This window comes from Pempheris klunzingeri, chromosome 19, assembly GCF_042242105.1.
Source record: "Pempheris klunzingeri isolate RE-2024b chromosome 19, fPemKlu1.hap1, whole genome shotgun sequence".
NCBI lineage: Eukaryota > Metazoa > Chordata > Actinopteri > Acropomatiformes > Pempheridae > Pempheris > Pempheris klunzingeri.
The window spans coordinates 15,925,760-15,947,371 of record NC_092030.1 but is presented as its reverse complement, the minus strand read 5'-3'; the positions used below and the strand labels follow the sequence as shown (position 1 = coordinate 15,947,371).

The 21,612-nt window shown below is 40.9% G+C and overlaps 1 protein-coding gene across 1 annotated transcript in view; it reads right to left on the bottom strand.

Moving 5' to 3' along the window:
* Nucleotides 1-21,612, bottom strand: part of itga1 (integrin, alpha 1) — a 39,756-nt gene that overhangs the window by 11,134 nt on the left and 7,010 nt on the right. Inside the window, exons 2-14 of the mRNA XM_070850602.1 lie at nt 12,896-13,016; nt 9,966-10,075; nt 7,427-7,515; nt 6,285-6,399; nt 5,216-5,343; nt 4,301-4,449; nt 3,955-4,105; nt 3,611-3,785; nt 3,416-3,489; nt 1,480-1,627; nt 735-880; nt 411-554; nt 31-282 (exon numbers count right to left, since the gene is read on the bottom strand). Of these exons, the coding sequence (XP_070706703.1) occupies nt 31-282; nt 411-554; nt 735-880; nt 1,480-1,627; nt 3,416-3,489; nt 3,611-3,785; nt 3,955-4,105; nt 4,301-4,449; nt 5,216-5,343; nt 6,285-6,399; nt 7,427-7,515; nt 9,966-10,075; nt 12,896-13,016 (1,802 nt within the window). The remainder of the gene's footprint in view (nt 1-30; nt 283-410; nt 555-734; nt 881-1,479; nt 1,628-3,415; nt 3,490-3,610; nt 3,786-3,954; nt 4,106-4,300; nt 4,450-5,215; nt 5,344-6,284; nt 6,400-7,426; nt 7,516-9,965; nt 10,076-12,895; nt 13,017-21,612) is intronic.

Genomic DNA, 21,612 nt, shown 5'->3' with positions numbered 1-21,612 from the left:
TTCTGTTAGTGGCACTGAAACTGTTCTCACCTGTACAAATTTCTCTTTCAGCGTCGTCTTATCTCCATGATAGATGTAAACGGCCCCTCGGTGGTCGTTCTCAAAAGGCGCACCAATCGCCACATCATTAAGCCCGTCAAGGTTGAGATCTGATACTGCTGCAATGGCTGTGCCAAACCGGGCACCACACGGTTCATTTTTATTAGTGCAGCTGGCTGAGTGGGCAGTACAACAGGACTGATTGACAGGCTTTAAAGTGAACTCGTGCTCAAACTGGCCGTCCTGGTGATGGAGCAAAGAAAAAAGGACGTGAGGAGATCACAGTCTTCTCAGTGTGAATCTGACACGATCAAATTTCAATCAAAGACACGCACAAACAAGCAAAATACCTAATTTTCCGTTTCCTGTACCTTGTTGAGTTTGTAGACATAGACTTGTCCCTGCTCATCTCTTTCTGAGCCCATGTACATTGGCGCTCCAACCAAGAGGAGATCTGTGTAGGAATCCCCATCCACATCCACAGTCTGTAGAACACTGCCGAAGTAGGAACCAATCTGTACAGAGGAGTCAAAAATGATCATAAAAAAGTGAGCATTGACTATTTAAGCACTGGATTCCATAGCAGCATGTACAAAATCAGATACCCAGTTAGCTTAAATCTTTCAGCTTTTCAGACAGATTTGTTCAGGAAGGAACGGAGGCTAGCCGAAAACACCAAACTGAAAAAGGCTCACCTGTTCTCCTTTCAGTATCTGTGACACAATGATGTTGTTCTTTTCATTCAGGCGGTAGATCACAACCCGGCCTGTGTGGTTGTACCGCGGCGCGCCTGTGATGTACAGCACTCCATCAGGGGTGGACGCTGACTGAACATCATAGCCTACGGAGACATGTGCATACACAACACTGTATTCAGTTCAACACATTCATAAACAGGAATCATCAGGAAGGTGTTGTACACTTCACGATGCCATGAGAGACACCCATTCTGGCTCTCTATTTATAAATGCGTCCTTAGCGAGCTGGTTACATCTCACTGTGTGGAGGAAACTGCTCACACACTCACAGACAGGCCATGTATGCAAAGTCTGCGGTCTGACCTTTGGGTATGAGCGTGCGCCAACAGCTGAGTTTACAGTACACTTGTCTGGGCCTACTAGTGCTCTTTCTAATGACATGTTGATTAAATAACTTGATATTAAGATGCTGTGGTTGCTCTACAAGCCATAAAAGGCAGCAGGACGGAGTAAAGAGCCTGTATTTATTATCTATGTGACAGAGAGAGAGAGAGAGAGAGAGGCATCTGCTGTTCCAGTGTTAGACAAATTACATATTTTACTCCTCCATGCAACAGAGACTATATTTATTCTGCAGCAGTAAATTTTAGCTTAATCTCTTAAAAGATCTTGCTTTTCTCTCTTTGTGTCTAACATGAAAACACTCAGCCCAGGGCCTTTAAGATATCACGAGTCAACTCACCGGTGTACCCGGCAAGTCTTTCGTACCCAGCCTCAGTCTGTGAGTCAAAGAACTGGTCCTTCCCTGGAACAATCGTTCCTCCGGCGGTGTGCATCACCACTGTCCCGTTCCAGTCATACGCACCCACTGCTCCCAGTAACACACCTTCCTACAGGAGACAACAGAGCTGATATCAGATTTATGCTGGTATGGGATAGGTAGCCTGCTAGGATCCTTTTCTTAAGCAAAAGTAGTAATATACCATAATGTAAAAACACTAAATTCCCAGTACATGTTGCAAAATTTTACTTTAAGTATAAAAAGTAAAAGTAGTCATAATACGGAAAGGCTCCTTTCAAAAGGTATATTATTACATTATCTCCCACGGTTGGAATATTATTACTGATGCATTGTCATGAAAACACTAATCAGTATTTAATGGTGTATCAGGTTGCAGTGGAGATCATTTTAATTACTAACACGCTTTTGGATGTAACAATACCAACAATCTAATAATAAATCCTAAATAATATTAAATAATTTATATCTAAAACCTGAACATGCAAAATAACAAATAACTAAAGGTATGAAATAAATGCAGTGGATTAAAAAGTACAGTAGTTTTCTCTATGTATTGGAAATCAGGTATAAAGCAGCATAAAATGGAAATTGTACCTGTACAAAATTGTAAAAAAAACAAAAGTACAATTTCTGAGTAAATATACTTGGTTACATTCCAAAATAGACCCATTAGTTTAACTAAGGCTAAAACATTTAGCCATTTAGACACATAATTAATAAATCAATAAAATGATAATTAATTAATCAATTCATCAATTAAATGTTAAAAACTTATTTTCTAAGGGAAGTAATTACAAACATTCAGTGGTTCCAGGTTCTATGTAAGTATCTTCAGTGATTTCTTTGTTTTGTATCTTACTAAATTGAATAAATTAGGGTTTTGGATTGTTGCTCAGACCAAACAAGCAATGTGAGGACATCTCCTTGGGGACAGAAAATTAACTTTATAACCTCATAATAAAGTAGACACATAAAATAGACACATAAAATAAAATACAATAGAATAAAATGCAAAGCAGAACATAGAAAATAAATATCAAGGAATCAGTTTTTTGGTCAACAGGAAATTGAGTTATTCAATAGGAAGGGAAGGATCACAAAGAGGCTCTTTGCAGCTCTTGCCCATTAAAACAAGGCTTAACATGTTTAGCAAATAGGGGAACAGCTCAGTGTGATTAAATCTGTTTTTTTTAAGTTGAATGGGCCACTGCAGCCACAGAGGTGGTGTACACAGTGACCGAGGAGGTGATAAGTGTGAGTCAGGAGCAGGAAGAGAGATAGGCGTAAGGAGGGAGCAAGTTTGTTTTTAAATAGACATAGGAAATACCTGATGAATGAATTCAAGAGGCATGTGAGGGGGCAAAAGCATGCATGTTGCTTTAACCGTGGTGAACGAGCATCTGATTCAACATCCCTCTCTGTCTCTGTGCATGCCTCGTGTTAGCCTTTCCGTTTCTTTCTGCCTGTCTCGCATTGGGAGCTTAGCCACTCTCATGCAATCAGACAAAACACAACCAGTCTGAGGTCTACAGCAGTGTGAGCAGAGAGGACAGAGACAGTCTGTGTCTGGAAACTACTGACCGAGGTGAATCACCAAAGGGTTGAAGATGCACTTGAGATAACACTGTGGCATTGTGTCTGGACGAGTTCGTTAGCTGAGCAAATATCCTGGCCAACACATACACTTCCACGCAAGCACGTAGAATAAACAGTTCCTTTTAAACTAAACGCCTGCAGACATGTAGAGTTCACTGTGATCTAAAGATATGATGCACCCATCTGTAATTCGGCCTGGTTCGGTCTGGTCACAGACTTTCACATCACAAATATGGCATTTGTGTATTTCTCTGACATAAATAATTGGATTAATACTTACTTTAGAAGTATGTGCACTGAACCCAGCTTGGGACATCTCCATCTCAAAGGAGGAGGTGAAATTTCCAGTAGTAGCTGAGGAAGGTAAAGTCAATTTTAACCTTTTATATAAAAATACAATCAAACTATTTCTTCTAACTAAGGATTAAGGTAAGTGAACATGTACAACTTAGTGAGCATTTAATGTATGTGATACCTTCTAAGGCAAAAATCCTGCTTCCCAGAGCATCCACAATGGTCAACAACGCCACCTCATCAGACACATTGAAGAAGTGTTCTCGTAACGGCTTACTGGAGATGGACTCAATTTCCTTGATAAACTTCTGCACTTCTTCAGCACTTTTGTTTTGACGATTGTAGTCTCCCAAAACCTGGAAACAATAATACACTATCTTAAAGACGCTGGTCAGGTTACTTTCCCTTGATTTAATTTGAATGATGTTGCTTATTTGATCAATCCTGTCATTTGACTAAATTAGCAAATTCTAGTTGACTGAAATGATTCAATATTTCAACAGCACAAAGGTAGTTTGTACTCACAGCAATGCCAAACCTCTCGATGTCATCGTTGTCACAGTCTTCCATGACCTTGTCTAGATTATGGAAGTCATGTGACTCTCCGTCAGTCACAATCACCATGACTTTTTTCACCCCAGGTCGTGCACCACGCTCTGGCATGAAGGCCTCCTTCCTGATAGGTAGAAATTTTTAAAATTCAGTCAAAAGAACATGAATTCTGGATCACCCGCTGAAACCGGTCCTTAAATGTAGTCTGTGTTGCCTATTTTGGTGTAAAATCAAGTGAGACTCTTTAGAGCTAAGGTGAACTGGGGTGAACTGGCGGTGCCCGGTTCGCCCAAATGGGTGAAAGGTTACTGTTGAGTACCTGGCAGTATCAATCCCCAGGAAAGTCATGGTCTTGAAACCGGTCTGCTGAGGAAGGTCTTCTACAAAGTCCAGCAGAGCACGAGTGTTGTCAAACTGGCTCAGGTTGACACGGTGAGTCACAGTCTCACCGTAGGACACTATGCCAACCTGGAAAAATCACACACACACACACACACACACACACGCGCGCACACACACACGCACACATGCATTTTTCTTATAAATATTCTACATTCAATTTATTTTTCCTTTTCTCTCCTTCCTTCTTTTTCTCTTCTTTGCGTCCCCTCGCAGACGTTATGCTGAGGATGTGGTTGGGTCTGTTGGGGTTGATATGACACAATGTTCTTTATACAGAAGGCAGAAGACTTCAGCAGCCATGGAAGATGTGACTTACAACCAGTGGGATCCAGAGTAAGAGGACTTTCCAGTGTTTCCCTTTGGAAAACTCCACAAACTCCACGCCAGATCAGTGTAACCATAATAAAAACTAACCACCAGTTTGAAGAGCGATCCAAGACAAGTGGACAGAAATACACTCAAGGTATAACTTACTAAGGCAAGGGCTGAAATCACTTTTAAAAAAAAGGCTTCAGTTCATAACGTCTGCTTTATGAAGGACATCTTACAGTTAAACTCAGTGTTGGCACCATGTGGAAAATTCCATAATGGAAGCAATTCAGTCATCAAATACAATGTAATATAAAAAACTGAGTTGGCAGCAAATAATATATTCCTTTATTCATCCTTTTTCAATATTAGTCTAATCTTATATAAACCAATCCACTCTATGTTTAAATCCGCAACCTGATGTTTAAAACTGCATATACTCATATATTTAGGATAAAAAGAGTCATTTCAAATATGGCTTAACATTGCTATTTAAAAAAATAGTTTCATTTGTGTGACGAACCTGTGAGAGTTTAGGTCCAATCTCAATCTTCTCGATGAAACGGCGCAGAAAATCGATGATACTGGACCAGGGGTAGATACTGTTGGATCCATCCAGAACTATCACTATGTCCAACTCCTTGGCGCACTCTGGAACAAAAACAGGAATTATACTTCATTAAATGGGTTTAGTTTGCTTTTGATTTGCAGTTACAGGTATGCTGAAAGGTGAGATTTGTTCTTTTTTCTATACATGTCTTTAAATCTTTACGAAGATGAATGGCGGGTTTCAAGAAATAAATTAGATTATGTAATACATCCAGTCCCTTTCCGTTTACTTGTGCCCACAGGACACACTACAGTGGCTCAAAATCAAACCGTAATAATGTGGAGCAGCGCTTCCCACCCTGAGGGTAGGGACCCCCACGAGGGGTGACAAGTTAAATCTGAGGGGTTAACACATTTTTAAATGAGCAGGAAAGCATTTAAAACACTGCAGATGAAATGTTCCTACTACTGATCCCATAGACATGTAGTAACTGGATTTAACAAGTGACTGTGAGTGAGGAAAAGCAGAGAAGTCCCTAAAGTCTGCTTAATCTTTTATATTTTCCAGTTCTTAGATTGACTTTGATTCAATGCTACTCAGTTTAAAACCAGGGACATGTTAATATATGATCAGTCAGTGCATGTGCTTGCTTCTGTTAAAGGAATAATAGAGAAAGTTACACTGAAAGAATCAGACAAAGACAAGCAGAAAATGACTGTAGACCATTTACTCTCCGGCTCTTTCTAGTTTCCTTCCTGGGAAACAGAGTGCAGGCCCAGTAAACTGTCTCCTAACTTGGGCATACAGCAAGGCAGAAGGGCTGGGCTGGGCTGGGCTGGGCTCAGAGAGGGATGGGGGTCGCAGACAAGTTTACATTAAGAAGAATGCTCTGATCTCCCTCTTCGCTGAGGGAGGGTGAGTTTGATGGCAGGGTCTTGGGTGGTACTACTGCGAAGAGTAGATCATAATCTCTCATCCTCTGACAGGCAATTTGTTCAGATGCCGTCACGTCCTGTGTCTCATTTTTTGTCACGCTTCGTACCTTGCACGGCCGGTGCCACAGAGTTGAGGATCTTGAAGGAAGAGCTGACATTCGCACAAACCCCTGAGATGTACTGCTGCTGCCCGCACATGTAGCCGTACTGAGGACCGCAGGCCTGTGCAGACGGGAAACACGCACAGACAAACAAACTGAGGCTGTAGCTGCTTGAGAAAGTCTAAGTTACAGGCTGTGACTGGTTAGCTTTCCACCAGTATGAGGTCATGGGTGAGAGGATGTTCAGGGCTACTGAAGACCAAAAACCAAGAGGAAAGAACTACTCAAACTGTGGATTACACAGAGACTATTAAAAACCACCGCAGTTCTATTTAGACTATAGTTCTCCGGAGAGAAACAGACCCTGCGAGGAAGCAGGGCTTTAAAATTACCAACAATAACTGGAAAATTTAATAACGTCTATTAATCCTTCAGTCTCATTTCCTCTGTGCTTTCCTTACATCGAGTTCACTCTGTTCACAGTCTTATTAGAACTATGCTAACGTTTTCTAATTAGCAATAAACACAAATTACAACTGAGGCTGATGGGAATATGATTAGAAAGAAATTAGATTATGTAACGCATTCATTTCTTTTCACGTTCAAATTGTCAAATGTTTCAGATTAACTCTGACGGGTGTTGAAATTGTGTGAAGGGTTACGTTATGAGTTACGTTAACCTCATTAAGGATAAGAGCTCCAGTTACACTTGCAGCTGGACAGGATCTGCCTTCACAGCATTAAATTTTCTTCAACTAAATAACAAGTTGTATAAATATATATTCATTGAGCACTCGTCTTTTGTTAGTTCTTTTGACACCCTGCTAATCTCACAACCATATGGGAATAAAGTTTTACTAGAGTTCATAACCATAAAACCTAATAGATGTTCCCCCTTCCTACATACACATATATTACTGCATTTGTGCAGTTGATTCACAGTAACTTGTAACATTCCCAGGACATGAAGCCTCACTAAGAAACATGCAGGGTCAAGCCCACTCTTTCCATAGGGCCCAAAGGTCTATTTAACATATACTTGCTGCCCAGTTTCTTGCAGAAAAATATGCAAAGTTCGCTGTGTTCAGTATGGAAATGTTACTTTAGAGCACTTTTATATATATCACAAAGAGCAGCTTCTCCCTTACCAGAAAGCCGCCGTTGGGATTGGTCACCAGTGTGGTTCCCATGGTCATGTTCTCCTTGACTTCATGTAAGTTGGGAACTGTTGTGTTTTCTAGGGAAAATATGGATGAATAAACAGAGTGAGACAAACAGAGAAAGAACAGCTGGGCAAATTCCTCTTCTGCATTTTCCCATAGGGAGAGAGCCGCTCAGCCTCCTTCCTTACTTCCGTCTTCCCCGAGAAGATGTAATAACCGCTGACATGTGGTTAAATATAGGATGTTTCATTACTTTACCATACTGTCCCTCAGTTTGTAGCTCACGGCAATTAATAGAGGATACGGAGCACAAAACATAATGCTGTGTTGATAAACATCCCAGCTGCGGTGAGGAAGAAATAGAGGACTAGAATCATTAAGCAATCACAACATGTGGCTAAAATTAGAAGGTTACAACAAACTATTGCTTAAGCTTCAACTTGGGAATGATTTGGATCTTTACTTTTCATTCCAAGGGGATCCCACGTATTCTCACAAACTCATTCACATGCCGTTTCAATTTAAAGTCAACTCTTTACCAATCCCTGTGAGGGGGTTTTGATAGTTCACCATTTCTGATTCTCACTAGCAGCCAGTTATGGCTTTGACATCCTTTAAAACACGCATGCAACAGAACTGTTACTGGTTAGTAGTGTGGCGTGATGACCTTGCTCTCTTCATCTCTGTGTGAATACAGAATCATATTCCCTTCCTCTATGTCCCGTCTTCATGTTAAACCAGAAAATACAGAAGGAAGCTCTCCTTATTTCTTAGCTATCTGATAAAATGAGTGACATGGGCCAAGATCTTGCATCTCATGATGCGTCCACGTGGGACTGGAGGCAACTTTGAGGAGAATGCATGCATTGTCCTGAGTGAACTGTGAACTCCAGATAACTATCAGAACAAATCACACAATCCTTCCTGGTCTGACCTTCAAAATAAAAGAGAAATATAGGTGGAATACCATTTGTAAAGAGGCTTCTACTTAATCAGATCACAATTACACAAAGTGATTTAGTCTGTGGCGTCTGTAAGTTGCAATGCTTTTCTTTTAAAGAGAAGTTTTGTGTGACTTTATCCACACATCCACATCCATGTCCATTTAAATGCAGCATTTCAGTTGATCAAGATTATACTCTTCAGTTACGTACGCACAACATGCATAAAAACATTGTTTTGTTTTGTGCATTTTATATCATATTTCTGAGATAAGTACTATGTAGTTCCTTCAGCCTGCAGCCCCTGTAAGTCTGCAGCCTGAATTTGCAATTGCGCAGCCAACAGATTATTTTTATTGTCTGTCATTTGGTTTCAATTTTCCAAACAGAATGTAAACATATAGCAGCACTGTTTAGCGGAAAATGTGGATGTTGGGATTTTCTTGCCAGTATTTCATCACACATAATAGTCCTGGCATAACCACTTTTCGATTTAATTGGTCGGACGGAAACATGATTAAAAATTACAACATAACAACCACACAAATTAAAGTTAGCTCATTATGGTTTGGCACATGTCTCTCTTGTGTGGTGGAGTAGTGCAAATCTAGTATGGAGACAGGTCTGGCAATATGAGACTACGGCTTATCAGCCAGTGGGCATAGACCTAAATTAGGGATCAGACTTATATGTGACTGATGAGCCCTTTCCTTCATTAAAATATCAGCATTTACTCTTCCTGCTGGGCTGTGCTTAAACTTTGGATCATGCTCCTCGGGTGAGCTCAACAAAGACAATTGTAAATATCCACGTAACCTGTTTTTTGAAAACAATCAAGGGTAAAAAAAAAATTCAGATCACTGTTGCTGTTATCTTCATGCAAAGCACTCCCAGTTGTTTGCTGACTGCTCTGGCTCCAGCTGCCAGGCTCAATCAATTCCCAGTGGATGTTTTCCAGACTAAACTAGAGTTTGTGAGATTTGGGCTTTTGGCTGTCTAAGTCATCCAAGATAACAAATACAGTACTTTCCTCTGGTGAGTAGTGGAGTATCATTTCCAGCCCTGACTGCAAATTATCATTGCGTAAAGCCACTAATTTACCAACAGCAAGAGAACTGTAATTCCCCTTATTTGATAATTCTGAGGTGTGAACAGCTGTGTTGAAAAGTCTTAATCCCTGAGCTGAGAGTTGGTGTGCAGATCTACTGCACACACTAGCTCTCAGTCCTACAGTAGACACACAGACAAACACTGATGGAGGCTTTGCAGGCTGCTGACCAGGAGCTAAGTTATGTTTATCTGTTTAATTAAGATCTAATTAGAAGGATGAAACATTAAAACCTTGTTTATTTACTGTCTTCCTGTTCTGATGGGCCTCACTTCCTCCCCATGAGACTCAGTCAAATGTACAATCGACTCACACACACACACGGAAGTGTAAAATTACACAAAAACTGCCACAATACAGCTCATATTAGGGCTGCAAGTAGTGATTTTCATTATCAAATAATGTCCCGATCAGCTCTGTACACACACAGACTTCAATGCACACAAACACACACACACACACACGGTAATCTTACTAGGCAGCTCCAGTTTGACACATGTGTTGTCCCCCTTCCCCACAGGACACTTGTAAACGTCTCCTGTCCTTTTGGCTGGCTGGCCCGACAGCGGCGATCCAATCAGAACCCTGAATAAATAAAGAACAGTTGGGATTGGTCGGTTAGAAATCCTGCCAACAACCACACAACAGCGTCACAGTTTTACAATTGCGATTGCGAAGCATAATTGAAGTGTTACTGCAGCAATTAAACATCGGCATGTTGGAACCAGTGGGAGTTTTTTTCTAATTCACAGCAATTTAGATTAGCCTTAGCTATACAAGTATAATAGAATAATACAATAATGATAATAATTGTGAAATGAAACATAAACAGCAGGTTTTGGTTGATGAAGCTGTTAAGGTTTAATTTTAATTGGCTTAGGAATCTGTGGCCATCATATTATTATATTATCACCATAAAAAGCAAACACTTCACTTTATTTTCACCTCATTACACACTAATGCATGATATGTTGCAAATGTTTGCAGTGTTATTGTACATTGTAAAGTGTCTATATCTACCCAGCCCGTGTGTGTTACAACTGTCCATGTGTGAGTTTCATAACATCACGTCGCTCCATCAGTAAACCGATGCTAAAAAGAGTCAGTCATCTGCCTTCATGCAAACACTCAGGCTTATTAACATTCCTGACCTCTAATGATCCGTGGTCATCTAAAACGAGACACGGAGTGGTACAACAACAACGCGCTCTCTGCTGAGAGAAATAACACAAGGTTATTGAATCATTCATGACTCAACAGGGTGAGAAATAATTGCTTATTCTTTGAATTCATCTGTAAATGATGTTTAAATACATAAATGATTGTCACAGACTGATGGCTTTCAACACACCACAAGTGTTTCTCAACTGTCAGCTTATTGCTTTTCCTGCTTTCATCACTGCAAAAAGATCAATTCAAGAATATATAATATGAAATAATATATTATTTTAATCCTGTTTTCCTTATGCAAGCTAAATGACCTTGTCAAACACCATTTTCATCAGATCATTAAACTTCTGTCAGGAAAAGTGGTCTTGACTTTTAGCCACACTGATGATGTGGCTCTAAGGATGGAAATTTTAGTCATTTGGTCCGCCACCTTTGTCCAGGCTGAAATATCATTAAATATTTCACCATGAGATTCTGACAATCTTAGTGCCCAGGTAATCGATCCTAGCACCGACATCAGGTCAGTTCTTCATGATTCTTCGTGACTATTCTTCACGATTCAATTCGGAATTGATTCTCGATTCAAAATGATTATTGACTGAGTAAAAAGAAAAGGGGCATTATAGTTTGGTTCTTCTCCAGTGCCAAACCACTGAGTCACTTCCTCTCCCACTGGGCTGCAAATGAAACATACAGACAGGCATTGTCTGACTGACAGACAGAATATGAAAGGTGTGAGAGAGCATGCAGCTTTTTGTTTGATTTATTTCTTAAAGTTATTTATGCTGACTGCATTAAGTTTCAAACAGAAGTGTGTTCTGGATTAATGGTGGATCCCATTTAAGTCACTGGTACTTGCCTATCGGGCTGTGAATGGCTCAGGCCCATCCCACCTCCAGGACACATTTAAAACATACACCCCAGTCCATCCACTACACTCTGCTACTGCCAAACAGCATGATAGTCCATCACTACAAGGTGGGGGGGGGGGGGGGGGGGGGGGGGGGGCAGCTACCACTCAACAAAATCCAGACTCTTTGCTGTCCTGGCTCCACAATGGTAGAACTTGGGCGGGGGTCTGGAGGAGACATCTGTGACTAATCAGTCACCTCCCTGTTATGGCAACCTGCGTGTTACATTATAATACCATAACCATCACCATAATATTGTTCCGTATGGACACACTGAGGGCTAGTGTCATCTAATTTTAATCTAATGCCTCCTCCTCATTTCCTTAAAACTCATTCTGTCCTTTTTTTTGTCTTTTTGTTTTCTTTCCTTAATCTATTCTCATTCACTCCTCAGATCTCTGATGTCCTCCCTACGCTCACCGCCTGCTGTTTCTTGGCTTCAAGTTCTTCAGTCAGGCTCTTATCACCCAGAACTCTTTGGTTTTCTCTCTACTGGAACAAAATAGTGCTAGCCAAAGTGTTTTCATGGAACAGTGCGAAGGTTCACAGCTGGCTCCACTGATTAGCGCTGAGTGAATTACTCAAACTGATCTCATATGAGTTTGATAAGATCATTACTGCAGAGCAGCACCAGATAGAGAGGGAAAGAATCACTGTGGGGTTGCAACAGGTTGGAGGGAAGCACGCTAGGAAATAAAGACAGGAGTAACTGAAGGAGAGCTGTAGAGAAAAGAGTGAGACACAGAGCCATTAACCGCACTCTAATAGCGTTTAACAAGGTTTTAAAAATGCGCTCCCAGACAGTTTTAGCAAGGAGCCACGGACGCTTGGTTTTGGTGTATTTACAGGCTGGGCATGTGGATACTCTGGTGGGCAGTTTATGGTTAACAGCTAGAGTAGTAAAGGCAAAGATCCTCATTACAGCCTCAGCTGGTGTGTCCTCCTTCACTTAGTTTTACAGGTGAATTAGGGTTTTTCACTTTTGTTAATGTTGCGGTTTTGAAGTACTGCCCTTGGCATAATAAAATGCTCTAAACCAGGAACCCTTTTGGCCAAACCTCTATCAAATAATTAAGATAATGAAAAATTACGAGGAACACTGGAGCAGAAATACCAGTTTTTGAACTAGCACAAAACTGTTCATCTGCACACTGTAGTCAAGTTTCCAAAAGAGGAATTCCTGCACACCATTAATTAATCCATACTCTACAATTAATCATTTGTGCTCTCAATTTAGCTTAGCATCTTTCATGCAATTAATTTTGTCCTCCCTGTACACTCTCAATACATCAGTTCTTCAAAATGCACAGTTGTCAACACTCACCATTTCCCCTCGCTGTTCTCAAACTGCTGGACAGTGTAGCCAAACATGTCCTCCAGTGGGCCGGTGAACGACAAACCATTTTTCTGGTCCACGTTGAAGGACAACACACACGCCAGCAGCACTGCAGGGATGGAGGGAAAGAAAAAGGTTACACAGAGTGCCAGAGACTGTTTACTAAACAGAAGAAAGTTAGCCAATCCAGTCCTGGAAAATGATACTTGTGGCTTCATTTTCTCGTAAACTAAAACTGTGTTACTAAGTTAAAGGTCAGCATTAAGAAACATTCTTGAAATATTTCAAGAAATATTTGAGATACAACTCCAAAATGAAAAATAAACAGATCTAATAATAGAATAACTTAATAAACAACAGACATTTGGGTAATTTAGCCACAAAAATTGTATAATTCAAATGAATATTTAGTGAGACACTATAAATAGAGATGGTATACTGATATAAGGGATAAACTGTGTGAACCATATCACAGGAATACATGCACATGCACACACACACACACACACACACACACACACACACACACCCACACACACACACAGTGTCATTTTGGAGGACAGTGGAGGAATTTCAAACATTAATGTGAGGTACTTTGGTCAGTCCAGTCTGACCTGCAGGACAATGGCTTCTTCTCTGCACTCCACACAGTCTGCGTCCGTCTGTCACTGAGCTGAGTATATATCACAGAGGCTCTATATAAATCCATCCATGTCTCATTGTGCCTGCACGACAATGACACTCTTTATATCTACTGAGCCAGGGAATTCCTCCAGTATAATTTATTCAATTCCTGTACTTGTGAGGGAGTGCAGAGGAGCAGAAAAACACTGGGGCTGATAAAAGGACATGCAGACAGAGACCACATACATGGAGACACAAATAAAAAGCAGCTATTTGCTCTTTGATGATGATGCTCTGAAGTTAATGAGTCTGACCCAAACACAGTAGAGAACTACCATATGGAGTCTGGGTTGTGCTGCCAAAGGAATTGCACGACTTCTAAGCCACACCAGTGGTCGAGCTCAAGGCTCGGTCACACAGTGCACCACTTTGGTCCAGTCTGAAATATGTGAACACATATTCCATGGATTCCCGTGCAGTTTTGTGCAGGCATTTGTGTTCTCTAGAGAATGAGTCCTAATGACATTGGTGATCCCTTGACCTTTCCTCTAGCGCCACCATTATTGAATGGACTGCCATGAAATTTGATGCACCTATTCACATTTCCCTCAGGATGATTGCAATAACTTGGGTGATTTTCTCACGTTTCATCTAACGCCATCATCATATCAAAATATCAATTTGTCCAATATTTTGGTTTATGACCACCTGTCTGCATAACTAATGGTATTCCCTTCAGCCTGAGCTCTACTTTGTGTTCTTAAATAATATTAAAGCGCTCTTAAAAATGTTAATATGCAAACACACTACATTGAGATGGTGAAAATAGTCTACCTACATTTGATAACTAAACACTGTCTATAGTTATTCAGATGGCACAAGCCAGGCTAAACAATATCAGACTACACACAGAACAGACGACATGGAGAGCAATACAAGCAGAGCGATAAGTCCATGTAGGTAGACCATAATTCAAGCAGGCTTATATGCATGAACAACATGCAGTTGGGTGAGTTACAAGCCCCTCTCGCTGCTTTCTTATAAAAACATACTGCTTCCTGTCATCATCCTGTCATGTTTAGACGTCGACCAAAGATTTCATTTAAGATTACGCATTGCACTTCCCTCTATGGTAAACAGAGATAGAGAAATCTAGAAAGACCTGCAGAGTCATATACTGGAATCCCAGCCAAGAAATATTATCCCCCCCGTTTCTCCCTCGCTCATTTGAGCACTTCCTCTGTTGCCCCTCTCCATCTCTCAGAGAAGCTCCATTTCCTGTTCCTATTAACCTGATTATAGACATCCCCTCAAATCCAAAGGTGCACACACACACACACACACACACACACACATTGACACACACAGCTAATTTCGCTGATTTAAGATGGCTTCGGGCCAACCAGGCTTTTCTATTTGTCACAGACTGAGCTCAAGTACAGTTCAGAGTCATGCAGAACTGTGCTGTAAATTATACAGGAACGTCCTCTGTCTACTAGCAGACACGTCTTGTGTTTATATCAATCTAATTTTGCTGAATTTGGTGGCTCTGCTCTGCTCAAATCAAAACCAGTGAGTTATGTAACTTGCTATTTTCAGGCTGGGCTAACATCTGCCCTGGAAAACCAATAAGTGGACTTCTCCCTTTGTGGATGGAAATCGCCTCATGAGCCACTGAGGCATTGGCATATAAACCTGTCAGTCACTGTCTGAAGGGTTCATATTGTACTCTATGGTGTACACATGGTGAGCAGGGAAGAAGGAGATTTTTAGCAGTGCTGGTGGCATAATAATAAATAATAATAAACATTATATCTACTAAACATCAGCATGTTAGCATGAACGGCCTCACACAGCTGCCAGCATGGCTGCAGACAGAAATGTGCAGATACAATATAGTCCATGTAGTCCACATCTCCTTTTTGCCCACCAGAAAGATCCAATCTAATTTTGTTTAAATATCACAGCCTGAAGTCTACAATGAGCAACCAACAAGTCTGTTTTCAGTCAAGCTCAATGTGGCCCTGATTGATCCTGGCATTCTGTCAGCCACACTAACCCACAACAGAACCCTGCTGCCCTCTCGGACACAGTTATCAAAACCAAAACGACTCAGTTTCAGCATTTAACAATTCTGCAAGACATCAAACCAAGTGCAAAAGTCAGATCTGTGCGACACAGCCAGGGCAGAAAGCTGCACAGATCAGCACCTGTTGGACTGCGAGACATTAAACCAGCTATAAAAATGACCCAAAGTCAGCACCTGCAGGCTTCAAAGCCCTGTTCAGCCACAGTAAAAACACACACCCAACTGGCACCTGCTCATCTGTAACATACCTAATTATATTCAGCTTTAAAGTCTGGTGCAAATCAGCACCTGTGGGCAACAAAGTGGTAACCCAGAAACTTAATTAGGTGTAGAGACACGTGTCAGTTGTAAAGCTGATCCAAGACAGACAGTTGAAACAAATCCTTTAAAATTAAAGTAAGCAAACATCTGTAGTAGCTCAGAAACTGGACAATGTCAATGATAAATGGCATAGTCAGATTGACAGAATGAATTTAATATGGACTTTATGATGGACTAGGGTCTGAAAAGGTCTTTGGGTGGGACCTGGACCTTCATGCACCATGTGCTGGTGTTAAACACCAGACAGGACTGGCAAACAAGAGAAGCTTCATATTCTCGCATGGCCACAATCAGCCAAGAGTCATGAAAAAGTTATGAAACTGAAATATTTCCAGGTTTCCTCCTTTGTTCTTTTATCTTAATCTGTTTTTCTTCTTCACTGCCCTTCTTTCACAACTTTCCCTTCATACTTCCCCATAATCTTTCTCCGACTTTTTCAGCCTGTTCTTCAAATTCGTCTTGTTTTGAGCTCCAAAAGTATCCACACTTTCCTCCGTTAACACTCTGAGAATGGCTACCATGAGCTGAATGTCTCACAGGCTTTAGTTCTGCTTCATTTTCTAATTTAACTGTCTGCTCCGTCGGTGTCTATTTCTTGGCATTAGTGCAGTATGTGGGTGTGAAATGCACACAAGAGGTCATGAATGTAGGCGTGTTTGCGTCTTCATATGCAGAGGGGAACACAAGAGGCCAAATTCCATTGAATGTTTTCTAATATACGTGGGGGGCAGAGGAAGATATAGATAAATAAGACGAGCTGTAGCATGATTAGAAACAGACTATAGACAAGGTCTACAGCCACGCAAGGCAAGGTAGCTAAATTTGGATAAACTTGCCCATCTTCATTTAGCGTATAAGTATACTAACTTGCTAATTAGCACTAAAAACAAATTACAATTGACGCTAAAGGATACAGGTCATTAGTTTTGCAGATATCTGGTCATAAACCAGTATTATATTACCAGTATTGGGCAAATTAAAAATATGACCTGATGGTGGCGCTAGTTGAGAAGGCAGAGTTATTACTAATCATCCTGAGGGGAACATCAATGTCTGTACCAAATTGTATGGCGACCAGTGCAATAGTTGTTGATACTTTTCACCCAAAACCACAAATATTCAGGGGATCACCAAAGTCAGTAAGATTCATCCTCGGGGATCATGATTTTGATGAGTAGTTCAGATATGTCACTAGATAAGTTCGACTTTTACCTGCTGGTGATGCAAAAGGAAAGTTAAGGTATCAGGAAAGTCAGTAGGTTTCATCCTGTGGAACATGGATGTGTTTTCAGAATTTCATGGCAGTCTATCCAATGACTGTGAATGAATGAATATAAGTCTGGACTAAAGTGGACTGGCAGTGCCATCCCTACAGCCAAACCGTCAGCATGGCTAAAAATCATCTCCTTCAAACCTGCTCGCTATGCAGTCTGCTTCCTCTCCTCCACCCATTCATTAATTCACTCTCCCATCCCTCCTCTCCTCAGGAACATCATCCATCTCTCTACTATTTCTTCCTCCCATTCATCTTCGTCCCCCCTCCCTCCTGCCCATTCTAGCATCTCTCTTCTCCTCTCTTCATCCATCCTTTCATCCATTGACTGAAGGTGTCGGCTCAATGGTGTCTGATTCCACTCTCTGAGACTTCCAGATGTATTCTCTGGAGCTCTGTTTCTTCACTGGTGCGGAAAACATGCAGGCTTACAAGCTGAGACCCACGCATGACATCATCCCCCCTGACGGCTGTCAAAGCTTTCATCCCCCCCAAATTCTCCCCGTATAATGCAGGGGTGGGTGACACTCTCCTAACCGTATCCAGCAGACACATACACATCCGATGTCTGCTATATCTGCTGATCACACCAGTTGTAACATACAGGGAGCAGCTGGGATGGGGGGACTTCTGGGGTAGATCAAACACCTCTGGTGGAACTAAAAATACACACACCCAGGGGTCAAAGAATGACCTTCCTCCAGATTCAATAAGCAACATGCAAAAATAATCATGCTATGCCTCATGCTATGAAGCAAACAGTGAGAGAAAATACCAGAACCATGCACTCGTGGGTAAACTTCATATTCCTACTAATCAACAACTCTTAAAGCAGCCCTGCAGGTTTATTTTGCCAAGTCAGAGAAAGCAAATAGAAACTTTGAAAGAAAAAACACAGATACAAATGAGAATCCAATGAACAGGGAAGTAGGAGTGTGGACACTCAGAGTCTAAGTAAACAGTCTGTGCAAGCGGGGAACAATTTCTGAGTATAAGCAAAAATAAATGCATGTCTCATGTCAAATAACATGCTTTGTATAATAAACAACATACACTACAATTTCAATGCTCTAATTACAGTCTTACAGTGTGATTTATTTGTGCTTTTTAAGTGATAGGAAAGCCCTTAGCCAGATTCCCACTTAACAGACCAATATATTGATTTGCACTATCCACTTATATTGTTAAAATTTTAATTAGCGGTAGAGGAATACATGAATAGTAGAGTGCGTCTAGCTTTCTGCCGGCTAAGGAGTGAGTTATAGGATTGACAATTTGCTTAGTGGTAGTTTCAGGCTCACTGTCTGTTTCTATCCCTCACGCTGACGAGGGCATTTTCAGAAAAAACGTGGCTCTCAAATGATTAGGTCGTAAAAACTCTTACTCGCTCTCTTTCCAAAAGTTAGATGAGAAGATTGATACCACTCACATGACGTTTTGAACTAGAGGTGGGGCATGATTAGCCTAGCTTAGCATAAAGACTGGCAGCAGGGGGAGACAGCTAGCCTGGCTCCTCCCAAAATTCAAAAATACACTTACCCGCACCTCCAAACCTTGTTATATCGTGTCCGTTTAATCTGTACACAAACTGAAATGTAAAAATGGCACAATATAGTTTTCACATAGTTTTGTGCCATAATCTTGGAAAGCAACATTTGGACGTAGTGACTTTTTGAACTTTTGTTAAGCTATAGCGAATTGGCACTAAGATCTACTGTGACTCCATATTAACATAAAGTTAGAAGAGTTAGAAAAGAGTGCTATCCAAAATGCTGAACTATCCCTCAAATGAGGGTTTGTTCATTATTTACTTCATTATATGTGCTTCTTACAGCAGTGTGGAGAACAGAAACACACCCATGTTTGTTAAGCTCTTTAGAAGGATACTGAAATGATTGTTTAGTGTGGATCATAACAGCAGATTAATTGTTAGCTGTGGGATGTTTTGTAAATATATCGTGTGCTAAACAAAGATTGAAAGGGAAAAGCTTAGAATAGAAAAAATGATATGCTTAGAACACAGACTGTGTTATTTAAAGAGCCTGCACAGTGTTCACACCCTACTATAACATGATAGAATCAATACCGTAGATGTGAGAAACTCTGGCCTACTGTGGATGGAAGCTCAGAAAGATAGAAAAAGAAAGACCCACATTAGTGTGGATGTGACCTCAGCGGGGGTGAATCCCACCCCCGTCGACACACTCCTTCTATCTGTCAAACACACAGATGTGTTCAAGGAGAGCCACTACTCCCCCTGATGTTTTCTTTCTCTCCTATTTCAAGGCTACTCAAAAACAGTAAAGAAATCCATCACACAGGACACACTTACTTTCAGTACTCTGAAGATCATCATCTCTTAGATCAATAAAAAATTTCACATACAAAAACCTAGACAGTGTAATGATGTGATGTCACAAACAGAGTTTTAGTTCCTTCCCCAACCACTAATTTCAAGTTTTTTCTTGTATCCAAACACCAAAAAACACCCAAGGTTACTGAAGGTCTGAAACATTAAGTTCTCCCCCCATAATCAAGTGTATTTCCTCCCTCCTGCAGACATCACTTTGCCCCCCTCTCTGAAAATGTGTTGCAAGATCAGGCCTTGAAGTTGCTACAGCATTAAACAGAATTCTCTTTGTTTAGCACGCATACATAGAGATTTAGAGTGACATTTGCTGCCTCGGCACAGTCCAATATGTGGTTTCAGAAGCTTCAGCTACTTATCTTCTAATCTGCTGCTAGATTGCCACAAATCACTTGGTACTACATTAAAATTGCATACACTTGCAATTTATATATCCCATATAAAGATTGTGATTCGCTGCCAAAATGAACATGAAAATTTTGCTTTTTGTTCCCACATATATACAAGTGACTATGACAAATGAAATGCTCCCATGTCTGTTTATCTGCCAGAGCTTAACTTCCAAATAATGTCACGAAAAAAAGAACAGAAAGAGTCCAGAGAGGAATATATTCATCGATATACGACAGGGGACATCAGGATCAATTTTCTCTGCTGCAGTTTCCAATATGAGTTATCTACTATTGATCATCTGATGACAGACAATGTTGTGTCTGACCTACAGACTGAAAGGTTTTTTTTCCCACAAAACTTTAGTCTGATCATCATGACGAGCGTACATGCTGCCCTCCTGTTGGAGAGGTTAATGTGAACATGCTGCCCCAGGCAGACGCCACAGCTCCACTGCTCCCTGTGTGATGCCAGTTTGATGGATAGCTCTGGCCTGCCGCTGGCCTGGGAGAGAGACGGGGGGATGGAGGGCTGGACAGGCCTGGTGCACAGATGCAGCATTGCTCTGGTTGCAAGCACACAAACACACACAGAGGATCTGAGGCTATCAGCACATAACAGGTAGTGAGAGCCCCTGAGGAGTACAAGCATGTGTGTGTGGTTGTGTGGTTGTGTGTGTGTGCGCGTGTGTGTGTAAGAGTATTACTTATGTGTTTCTTCTGGCCAAATCTTATGGGCTCTTGGTTGGCACAGTGGTAAAAACAAGGAAATGACTGTAGACAGGCCTGAATCCTGTTCACAATACACCCAAAACAAAGGGACTTTTCAAATAAACATCAGTACTGGGAAAAGACTATTTCTTCATCTAAAACACAATGTGTCTTAAATGAAGAAATATTGTATTATGAACGGATATCAGATAAATGTTTTTGTATTTTTCATATTGTAATAAACACACAATAAAACATAAATTCTGAGTCACCATGACTATTTTAACAGTCAGATTATCAATGATTGGCTGATCCCAGAGCTGTGCAGGATCTAATTACTGTCAATGTTTATCAGACACTGTAGAAGAAAGTCTCAGATTTTCTTCCAGCCCTCTTATACCTTCAGGATGTACGTTATATATCTAATATTTGTTAAAGCGCAGCCGCAAAGTGATCACAAGCAGCAGATGTCAAGCTACCGGTGTGGACAGGAAGTTAAAAGACAGAATAATGGCATCAAGAACTTTCTGTCTGAGGAACTGCATTAAGTCAATACATCGCTTATACAGAACAGGCGATCGCTTCCTTGACAGGTCACGATTCAGCAGGTTATTTTAATAGTAGTTTAAGTTTTGATCTTCTTATATCTGGTATTACACAGTACCAGTTGGGACATTTTGCTTTCCCACCACAAATGAGTCCACCTGGTGCAGGACAAAGGTCTTGAACCAAACCAAACAGGTTACTTTAGCTTGAAACTTCATCACTTAACCATAGAAGTAGATCAGAAAATGTGTCAGAACAGTCATGAAACGTTTTGGGAGCCACTGACAAGCTATTTTGGCAGGAGAACTTGTTTACCACTGTGGTATCAAATGAAGAAGCTGCAGAGATGACCGACTGTCTTCTGTGTCTGAAAAACAGAAGCAG